Source organism: Rhinopithecus bieti, unplaced genomic scaffold (genome assembly GCF_001698545.2).
Source record: "Rhinopithecus bieti isolate Rb0 unplaced genomic scaffold, ASM169854v2 scaffold_32264, whole genome shotgun sequence".
Taxonomy (NCBI): domain Eukaryota; kingdom Metazoa; phylum Chordata; class Mammalia; order Primates; family Cercopithecidae; genus Rhinopithecus; species Rhinopithecus bieti.
In genome coordinates, this window is record NW_016813984.1 from 279,944 (window position 1) to 291,632 (window position 11,689).

Below are 11,689 nucleotides of genomic sequence, written 5' to 3' on the forward strand. Positions count from 1 at the left end.
TCTCAAATAAATAAAATAATTAAAATAAAATAATGTGCTTCATTTGACTTTCACAGCTGATATACTTGGTTTTCTTTGTTTAGCTTATCTTGTTCCTAGAGATTCTCATCTAATAAAATACAGTAGTTGGGCCTCTGGATAACATGGCTTTATGAGTTGATACCCATTGTGGTTGCCTAAGCATATAAGCCCATGAAGTTTGGTGAAGTTTCTATGTTTTATAAATATTTCCCTTGATTCCAATAGTGATAGACTGAGAAGTATAAAGTCAAGTGAGACTAAGTGGCAGGAATGTGTTCTATTTTCTCTCTTTTGGATAATTAATAAAGTGATATGCTGTTGATTTTGCCTTTTGACTGGTCATTGTCTAAGAACTCTGTGTTTTATAGAAATAGAAAATTTTAAACTCTGGATCTCTGGGAGTAAAACAACTATTTTAAAAGACAATGGCAGTTTTCCTTTTATCAGATGTAAATTGTGTTTGAATCATTACTGGACATCACTGTAACCAGCAATATCTCAGGATTAGAGACGGGGAGATTCAGATGTTTAAAATCAGTTTAAAGAGGCAAAATGAATGGCTTATAAGACTTTGTCAGTGAAAAAATACCTGAAGTTGTTTTAACTGCCCTTGTTCTTGAAGTGAGCTCCTCTTTCCAGTTTTCTGGATGAGTAGTGATAATTTTCCATCTCAGAAATTTTATTTACCAACTTAATTTTCTTCCTGGATTAGTATAAATTGTCCAACATAAAGATGATGTGGCTGGTGTTACTATTCCTTTGCCTAACTAGGATAGAAATGATGCGGTAGAGGCACAACCCATATCTCCATTGTTCAGATTGTTAGGAAAATGGTGATTTATTTTGTATACTCTCCCCATTAACAGGGATAATGCAGCATGGCTTGTGGTGTGAATGCTTTGTTTTTGTCTCATATTCTCTTACCTGAGAGATGGTGGTGAACAGTGAGCTTCTGCAATTGACATAGGTGACACATTCAAATTACAGCATGATATGCCCTCATTTATAATTTTTAGTGGACACAGTGTATTATAAAATTTTCAAAGTTTCATTGTCTGTGGATCATACATGACTTTTTGTTTTTATGCCATTTTTTTTTTTTTAGTTCAAACTCTCATTATCCTGGATTTTGATTATATATGTTTATAAACCAGGATTGTTTATTGCCTTCCTACTCAGTAAAAATGTGAAGCCATCCTTTCAGTACGCATGTTCTCCTCTCAATAGAAAGATTCTTTTGAAGATTTCCCATACTTTTTCATAGTCATTTTAGAGGATTTGAAGGTATTTTAGATTAAGGGAAGGACTATGATAAAATCTGTTATCATATATAACTTTATTATTTTTAGGAACATTCTCTAATTTTCAAAAATATCGGACAAATAAAATGATAAGATTTCAGTAATAAAAGTGGTGGCATTGTTTTCCTTGATGTTTTTCTAAAGTTGTTGGGGTCTGCGTGTTTCCTGAACAAAGGAATGAACACACAAGACAACACAAGACAAGAGAAACATGGCGGCCACTCCGAACGACAGGCTCCGCTTTATTTTATACCATCGTTTGTGGAATGTTACCAAGTCACAAGACACATTGTTGTTTTTCTGACCTTTCCCTGACTTTCTGGATTTCCAAGATGTTTACATATAAACAAGCCCCAGGGTCTGCTATTTGCAACTGGCTCCTTTGTCCTCCCTGTTTGCAGGGGAGGAATGCCCTGCTTCGTTTGCAAGAGCAGGACTTATCGGGAATGCCCTGCTTCGTTTGCAAGCACATAGTCCTCTACATAAAGTAGATCATCTTATTGCTGCCTCAGTCTTTTGGTATTTGCTTATTTATGTGCATGGTCTCCAATGGGCTTGTGATGCTTCTAGAGCCTGGCTGCTGGCTTAATATTCCTGCACTCACCAGGTTGCTATCCAGCATAAGGCATTCTTGCCATTCATTTCTTAATTTATATGACACTGTGCTTTGGTCACCAAGACTTGAGCTGCCTCCTAGTTTTTCTTGCCAGCTGTTTTTTTTTTTTCTTAGGACAAAGGGTCTTCTTTCTGAAGTCAGGGGCCTAGGCAGATCAAGCTAGTTGATCTTATTTCAGTGGCTCAGGTGATAAACTAGCAGAGTGGAAGCATGGCACGGATGGAAACATATATTACCCAGAAAAGGCAGTGATGTGCCCTTTGCAATAGCCGCACCACTCCTGAATCATTATTTTAAAATGTCTTCCTTCTTTGGTCAAGGAATTGAAATAAGTGTAATTATTTTTAAGTGCATCATTATACATTTTTGTTGTTGTATTAAAAGGGACTTAAGAAAGTGATCATTATATGTGACATTGCCTCACTATTCTGAATGTTAGAATGTTTAGAATAAATTCAAGATGCATTTTGTAATATATAGACTGTTTGCTTCTTTTTCATGACTACATAGAAGGCCTTCCTACTGAAGAGATAAAAAATGTTCTGGAGAAGGTTTTATCAGAATGGAAGAACGTATCTCAACATTTGGAAGATCTGGAAAGAAAAATTCAGCTACAGGAAGATATAAATGCTTATTTCAAGCAGCTCGATGAGCTTGAAAAGGTCATCAAGACAAAGGAGGAGTGGGTAAAACACACTTCCGTTTCTGAATCTTCCTGGCAGTCCTTGCCAAGCTTGAAGGATTCCTGTCAGGTAAGGAGCCAACTGTCTGGAATGTGGAGGAATTCTGTGTGCAGTCCCAGAGTTAAGGAGGGCTTCTTGTATCATGAACTTCAAGTTAATGCTGCCCTGATTAACTTCCTGTGAGGATGTTCATCTTCAGTGAGTTATGTGACCATATTTTCTCTTCCTTAGCGGGAATTGACAAATCTTCTTGGCCTCCACCCCAAAATTGAAATGGCGCGTGCAAGCTGCTCGGCCCTGAAGTCTCAGACTTCTGCCCCAGATTTTGTCCAGCGGGGCTTCGATGGCTTTCTGGGCCGCTACCAAGCTGTACAACAGGCTTTAAAGGATCGTCAACAACAGCTAGAGAATGGTAAACCCAATGATTTTAATATCTCCTCTCTCAGTTTGCCTTAATTTAAACATGACTCCCAACATTTAGAACTTGAGTACGCTTGCTTGCTTTGCACCAACCTTCTCTATTTTCCGTTGTGCCTGTATTGTTCAAAGTCTTAAAGTCTCCTGTATTCAGATTCTTTTCCAGATTCACACCTTTTTGTAAATATATAGACAAGTTTCGTGTGCTCTAAAATTGTGTCAGTAGGATACACTCCGTCATCCAGGCTGGAGTACAGTGGTGCAATCATAGCTGCAGTCCTGACCTCCTGGGCTTCAGTGGTCCTTCCGCCTCAGCCTACTGAGTAGCTGGGACTACAGGCATGCACCACCATGCCTGGCTGGTTTTTTATTTTTAGTAGAGCCGGAGTCTAGCTATGTTGCTTATGCTGGTCTAGAACTCCTGGGCTCAAGTGATCGTCCCACGTCAGTCTCCCAGAATAACAGGTGTTAGCCATTATAACAGGTGTTCTAACAGCCTCCCAACATAACAGGTATTAGCCAAATTAACAGGTGTTAGCCTCCCAAAATAACAGGGATAACAGGTGTCAGCCATTGTACCTGACCTGGATGTAATGATTTGTAAATAGTTTTTTTTTTTTTTTTTAAAGAAACAGGTGCAATTTCTTCCTTTGGCTGAGGAGGCCACTTAATATCATTGCTAGGAGGATTAAAATGAATGATCCCTTACTTCTGTTTCCTCAAAATAGTTCAAGTTTTAGCAGTCCCATAGTCTCTTTTAAAAGAAATCATATTCCACTATCAGATTCAGAAAAATTTTAGAGTTCTTACTTTTGGAATACACTTGGTTTTGGAAGGTTCACTGTTAAAGGTTTTGAAAGCTCATTCCTCTTACGTTACACTGTTTACTTCCTAGCTGCCATTTGAGTTAGGAACTGTGTTGCATTGTGCATTATTATTTTGGGTAGTGCACACTGAAAAGCTCCACATGTAACCCAGCCTAACTTCAGCAATTGTAGATTGTGTGATGACTGGAAGTACCTGTATGTGTACATGCTAGGCAAATGTGTTGTGTTACCTTTCTTTCGAAAGTGCATCGGGGCAGCGTGTCTTTGTTCCTTGAGTTCAGTTATGTGAGGTAAATCTTTTAAGGGTACCTCTTTCTCCACTTACTGGTGCAAACTATGCTTTTACTTTTGACAAGGATCAATAGGCAGTTTAACTTTTGCTGCTAGTTGATTTCACCTCTTTGTGTTTCAAGAGAACTCACTTCCTTTCCACACAAGTGTTACATCTACGAGATTTTTATGTTACTAACTCAGGTAGGCACTGTTCCAGCTGGCTGTTCGGCCATTATTTCTCAGGGTACCTGGGCAGCATGGTGGCAGTATTTCCATATAATTTCCTCCACTCTATAGATGGGTTTGTCTACACGGCAGAGCTTAACAGCAAGACTGGTTGACGGGATCTTTGCTTTCTTTTATTCTTTGTGTAGCTGTTAAGGAAGATGAGATTATATGGGACAAAAGGGACATTGTTGTTCCATCTTCAGAGAGACATTTCATCATGAAGAAATGAAGAAAAATTATAGTGGGTTAGTTAATATTTTCAAATGTCAACATCCGCAGGAATGAAGTCACTGTCTGACTCTCAGAAATGCCAATGGAATGATCTGTGTTATTAACAGAGATCCTTTTACATTTTAATCATGGGGTCTCCTTTGCCATGTATTGGAATTCATTTAGGATGATGGTCTATGTAATAATATTGGGTTCCTAACATGATTTTCTCAACTTAAATATTTTTAAATCAGCAGAACTGAAGGGCCAACCTGGGCATGCATATCTGGAAACATTGAAAACACTGAAAGTTGTGCTAAATGATTCAGAAAATAAGGCCCAGGCATCTCTGAGTATCCTTAATGATCCTGCCAAGGTGGAGAAGGCCCTGCAAGAAAAAAAGGTAACATATATTTTCCATGTTAGAACTCTAGCGTTTCTTCTAATATCTCCTCTTACATATTTTGAAATGTTTTTCAGAGATAAAAAACAATTGGTCAGTTTTGTTCATCATTGGTCCAAAAATTTATGTATGATTTAAGGGTTAGTTTGACCTCACATAAAAGAAAATACAGTTGTTAAATATTTTTTCATAGAAGAAAAGCATATTTTCTCCTTCTGGTGTGATTAGCTTAAAGTTCTCAACCTGTTCATAATCTGCTAAAATATCTTTAATGAAATGAGGACTATCAGTCGATGTGTTGATGTATACTTTTTTCTGCATCGAATAGGAATATTTCCCTGGCCATTTAGTTGAGTAGCTTTATGGCTCTGCACTATTTTATCAGATGAAAGGAGAGCAGCCATTGAGCACGGCACACTTGGCCCACACTTGCTGTGCCATTCCCTTGGTGTTCAGTGTTGAGAATACATTGTATTGCTCACACACAACTCATGAAGAAAAGCTTTAATTTTATGATTATGCCTATTTTTTATGAGTTGTTCATGTTTTGTTTTGTTTTTTGATTTCCAACTTTGATTTTAAGTTCAGGGGTACTTGTGCAGGATGTACAGGTTTGTTACATGGGTAAACGTGTTGTCATGGTAGTTTGTTGCACTCCGTATTAAGCCCAGGATCTATTAGCTCTTCTTCCTGATGCTTTCCCTCCCACCATACCCCACCCCCCAACAGACCCCAGTGTGTATTGTTCCCCACCATGTGTCTATGTGCACTCACCATTCAGCTCCCACTTACAAGTGAGAATATGCAGTATTTGTGGGTTTTTTTTGTTTGTTTCTGCATTAGTTTGCTGAGGATAATGGCTTCCAGCTCTATCCATATCCCTGCAAAAGACATGATCTTGTTCCTTTTTATGGCAACATAGTATTCCATGGTGTATATGTACCACATTTTCTTTAACTAGTCTATCATTGATGGGCATTTGGGTTGATTGCTTGTCTTTGCTATTGTGAATTTTGCTGCAATGAACATAGTGTGCATGTATCTTTATAAGAGAATGATTTGTATTCCTTTGGGTATATACCCAGTAAGATTGCTGGGTCATATGGTATTTCTGGTTTAGGTTCTAGGTCTTTGAGGAATCACCACACTGTCTTCCCCAATGGTTGAACTAATTTACACTCCCACCCACTGTTCTTTTTAGATAAAAATTCTTTCTAATGCATTTTAAAGTGACTTTTGACTTTATATAGCCCATTTTACTATTATCTGTGCAGACACATTGTTGTGCATATTTTTAATATTTTAAAACATTTTCCAGGCCCTTGATGAAATCCTTGAGAATCAGAAACCTACATTACATAAACTTGCAGAAGAAACAAAGGCTCTGGAGAAAAATGTTCATCCTGTTGTAGAAAAATTATATAAACAAGAATTTGATGATGTGCAAGGAAAGTGGAACGAGCTAAAGGTCTTGGTTTCCAAAGATCTGCATTTGCTTGAAGAAATTACTCTCAAACTCAGAGCTTTTGAGGTAAATCCAGAGGCCACTGGGAGTTTAAGTTTATTACAGGGTAAATAGTAATTATCTTGTAAGATTCACATATTTATTATTTGAATATTTTACATTCTTTCTAGACCCACATTTATTATGTATTTAAGTTGGGACTTATCAAAAATGTACTTTTAATGTGCTGGAGAGCACATTTATTTCCTTTTGCCTGGAAGCAAAGTCAAAAGTAGAGTACACTGTATCTTGAACATAAGAGAAAATTGCTTAAAAATGGTCAAAATAATGTTTCAGGCATGGAGGGTCTGTGTGAAATACAGACTGTTGATTAAATTATAGTGGTAACTTGATTGGAGTGGTAGAAATAGCCCAGGTAGTAGTAAATTGCTGAGTACTTGAAACTACTTTTTACAGGTTTTTGACATTTGAAGTCAAAAGTCAGAGAGAGTGGGTAGGCAAATAGTTCCAGGGACATGAAAATACAGAAGGAGGATCCTTCATTACACCTGAAAATGTCGACAGATGCAACAGTGATAAAGTTTAAGAGGAAGGGATAAATGTGAGGACTTAAAAGGGGAGAGTCAATGTCAATAGAAGTCAGTGTCAGATAGGACAGGTTGGGTTTTAACATTCTACCCATAAGAAAAATGGAGAAGCAGAGTTTCCAGGTCACCTGGTATTTTAATAGGAAAGTTCTGGGTGGAGAATGAACCAATCACACTCTCTCCCTGCAAGGCTTCCTATCCTCCCAGTGACTCCTTACCTTGGTCTTTTTTTTTTTCTTTTCCCATCAGTCAGGGATCTTTGTCTTTTTGAAATTTCTTATTCACCGATGTATACCAAGATGTACTCTTAATGAGAGCAATGCCTGGCACAGAGAAGGCATCCAATCAATATTTTTCAATGAATGAAATGAAATTAGCAATAGGAGATTTAGATTTAGATATATCTCTATATATCTATATATTGAGAGAGATAGATTCTCTTGGAAGCTAAATCCAAGTATGTGTAGCTATATCTCTCTCTATATAGATCCAAATATAGAGCTAAATCTCTCTATATATAGACGTATATGTATATACGTCTATATTTATATAGAGAATCTAAATCCAAATCTATATATATTTAGATGTAGATCCAAATATATGTAGATACAACATATATTTCTACATATATTTGGATCTATATCTAAATATTATATCTACATATATTTGGATCTACATGTAAATATATATAGATTTGGATTTAGATGCTAAGCAAATTTGCAGAAGGAATATTGCCCCCAAAAAAGTGCAAAGATTGAAAGTGAAGACAAAATTAATGAAAATGTATGTTTTGAAAATCAAAGTCAGAGAACACGTGGTAGAAGCGGAGCTGGAAGACCTCACAGATTAGTGTGGAAGGGATCCAGCCAGATTCCCTGAGTGGTGACCACTGAATTTGGAGGGGCGTTCTTTGCCTTAGGAACTAATTGGTAGTTCCAATGAATGATCAGCAGAAGACACAGATGGAGGGGTTGTGTGTATGTGTGGGTAGCTGTGTGTGATTGTAGTGACAGGAGGTAGTTTTTCTCTAGGTGTAAGTGCAGTTCTAGATGGAGATCTCATTCAAATGAACCAGTAATTAGGGAGAGAAATGTGTTTTGTGTGGCTTAGTATTTTTTTTTTTTTTTTTTTTTTTTGAGACGGAGTCTCGCTCTGCCGCCCAGGCTGGAGTGCTGTGGCCGGATCTCAGCTCACTGCAAGCTCCGCCTCCTGGGTTCACGCCATTCTCCTGCCTCAGCCTCCCGAGTAACTGGGACTACAGGCACATGCCACTACGCCCGGCTAAAGTTTTATTTTTAGTAGAGACGGGGTTTCACCATGTTGGCCAGGCTAGTCTCAAACTCCTGACCTCAGGTGATCTGCCCTCCTCAGCCTCCCAAAGTGCTGGGATTACAGACATGAGCCACTGCACCTGGCCCATTATGCTTTGTGATGGTCTCACTTCTCATTGTGTATTATCAGTTGTAATTGTTTCCAGCTTTCAAAATGAGCATTGACTTTTTCTATAATTCTAAAGTTTTTGGTTATGGTCCCAGCATTGGATTATCAGTGATTCTCAACTGGGGTGATTTTACCCTCCAGAGGATACTTGTTAATTTCTGGAGACATTTCTGCTGTCAGAACTGTGGGAGAAGGCTTCCAGTGGGTAGAGGCCAGGGATGCAGCTAAACATCGCACCATGCACAGGACAGCCTCCCACCAAAATAATCATCTGGCCCCAAATGTCAGTAGTGCCAATGTTTAGCAATGCCGATTAAACATTTCCCATCTTTTCAAAAGATCATCCCTTTGTTTTCAGATTTAAGTCCAAAGTGTAAATGGAGATTAACCTCAGGGTTAGTCTTCTTCTGCCTCTCAAAAGTGTATCTTAGGGTTAGCTAAATGTATGCTAATATTTCAATATGGAGCTTAATGAGAATAAATATTCTCCCAAAACACAAAAGAGTCCTGTTGTTATAGTAATCCAGCTTTAGGCTTTGGTGGGTTGTTGCTATTAATGTAGCAAATCCAGGTATGAAAAGTGGTCACTTGGAGTGTGTGCTAAATATTTATTTCCATTAAAAATACCCAACATAAACTATATGCGTCTGGATATTTAAGTGTTTGTTGTTACAGTAGCAGATTTGTATGTCCAGTTATTTTTTTATTTGCTTCTTGTGTACTAACTGCAAGATTGTAGTTAAGGAATACAGTGTCTGTATTTCTTAATTGTATAACCCTTTCATTGAAATACATGTTTTATTTTAAATTCATAAGAAAACTCCTTTTTTTGCTTTACAGGAATTGCTGGTTACTTAACTACTCATGATTTACTTGGGAAAACTTTAAGCTCCAGCCCTCAAATTATTAGATAATTATAATAAATATTTATTTGCTGATTATCATTGTTTTCCCTTTTTCAATGACCTGATATATAATTTTTTAGGCATTTAATTATTTTTGTCTTTAAGGCATGAAGCACAGTAGGTTTTAGATTCAATACCAATTCATAATAATGTTTCATAGGAATAAAATAGTTGACTTGTTTATTTTTTAAAATGCATTTTTCGTTATATGAGTAGCATCCGAAGCCTACACATTGGGAAGAAATTGAATAACACAGAAATACTTACAGCGAACATTTAGAGTTACTATTCTTCCCCAGTACCATTTTCTTTCCTGGGGGCAGCTAATATTAACAGTGGATCCTTGTACATTGGAATTGGACAAGAAAAATGGACAAATATTGCTAATTCTTATAATTTTTCTCCACACTATGGAAACAAATGATATTGGAACTCTGTGAGGGACATTTAAATCTATAGTCCAGATAGAGTTCGGAAGTGAATCCCACTACTTAATAACATCTTTCATTGATACAGCACATTTAAACTTTGAAAGTGTTTTCGTGGCTATATGCTTGCTTTTTTCTGCTATCCTTCAGTGTTTGTAAGTGGCTGTTAGTTGTGTGCAAATTTTAGTTTTCTGTTATTTGTTGGCATCACAGTGTTTTTCCTCTTTCGCCTGCATTTCCTTTGTCTCCATGGCTGGTTCCTTTTGTGCATGTAGCGATTGGACCTACATATTCTTACTCATTGTGTCATGCCCAAATACATTCTTAAATTCTTTTTATTTGTGCCATGCCAAAGCAATAACCTCCATTCCAGTACTTACGAGGTAAAATATTCATTGTTACTTTTACAAACTACTGTACCCCTTCCAGGTGACAAAACATTTGAAAATACATGAAATGGGTATTTCTTTTTTCCATTATTGATTTTACTGACTGGATTTTCCTGTGAATCATAGGGATAAAATATTATAAAATCCTAAGAGGCTGCTTATAGATCTCTCTTCACCAGCAGTAATATCTTTGGAATTGGGGCTGCAAGGTATTTCATATTACGTATTTCCTTTTCCTTATTCAAGAGCTTCTGCCGTGTGTATAACTGGGAAATCATGAAAGATGCCCCTAAGGCACACACCAAACTGTCTTCTATTTTCCAGCGCTCCTGTCTTTTCAGGCTCCTCCTCCAGCCCCTTCCTTCTGGGTTCAGGCTCTCATGCAATCTCTTGCCCTGACAATTTCCTTACCCTTTAAATCCGACCCCCACTTCCTGTCCCTTCTCTCTGGAATTCATCTTTCACACCAATACAAAAGGTGTACTTCTGAAAGGATCTGGTTGTCTTCACCATTAATACAAGTTAATACAAAGTGCCATTAATACAAAATGTCCCTTTCTTGCCCTGAAGCCCTCCCTGCATCTCCACTGTGAGCTGAATCAGGTGGGGAGAATACGGTGGGTCACCAAAGACCACCCTAGACTATAGCCTTTCTCCGGAAATGTCACATACTTGCTAGGAATTCACATCCTCCTCCTCCTTTCTGCTCATCTGTCTTCAGCCCAGCTCATCACTACACCCACAGCTAGATAATCATTCCCTCCTCTGTGATTCAACTGTGTGTCATTTACACCTTCACGACCCATCTCAGGCCGTCTTTTATTATGGTGAGAAGTGTGTCTCTCCTCCCATGAGGCATGAGCTCTTTGAGGGTTGGCTCCCGGTCAGGCATAGAGCAAGTTAGCAGATGTGAATGTAATTGATGTGTCGGGCCTCTCTAGTGAAAGTGGATTGATACAGTCTAAATGCCTGCTTATCCTAAGTGGCAGGACACCCGTGTAGTCATGCTTCTTCCTTCGATTGTTGAACAGTCAAAGGCACACATGAATGGACTTGCTCTGACTCGGAATCTGGAAGCGGGGATGCTGGAGCTCCAACAGGCAGAACCAGGTTTTAAAAGTACTTTGGAAAGCATTTTAGGGTAAAAATGCAATACTTTCTAAGAGTAATATTAGTACAGATGATTTAACCCTTTTTAGGTAATATATAATTGATTTCTCATAAGGGCTTTTTCTCATTTGTGAACACATCTTACTTTACTGAAGGGAATATTCATATATTCCCTACCTTAGATTTAAGAACTTTATTAGTTTTTGATAAATAAGTGTAGTAGCAATGTCATTGTTTGTCTTCCCTACTAAGTGAGAGAGCACATTTTCAAGGTTGTGATTTTGAGGTTATTGAATATTATAAAGTGAAACAAAATAGGAACCTTGCTACCTTAAATTACTGTTTTAATTCTGGCTTCACTGTATTTTTTTTTTTTTTTTTTTTTT

General features: G+C 37.7%; 1 protein-coding gene across 1 annotated transcript in view; it reads left to right on the top strand.

Annotated features, from left to right (window-relative positions):
- The window catches only part of UTRN (utrophin), a 604,813-nt gene that overhangs the window by 190,925 nt on the left and 402,199 nt on the right, over nucleotides 1-11,689 (top strand). The window contains exons 20-23 of the mRNA XM_017849334.1: nucleotides 2,449-2,690; nucleotides 2,853-3,033; nucleotides 4,834-4,979; nucleotides 6,298-6,510. Of these exons, the coding sequence (XP_017704823.1) occupies nucleotides 2,449-2,690; nucleotides 2,853-3,033; nucleotides 4,834-4,979; nucleotides 6,298-6,510 (782 nt within the window). The remainder of the gene's footprint in view (nucleotides 1-2,448; nucleotides 2,691-2,852; nucleotides 3,034-4,833; nucleotides 4,980-6,297; nucleotides 6,511-11,689) is intronic.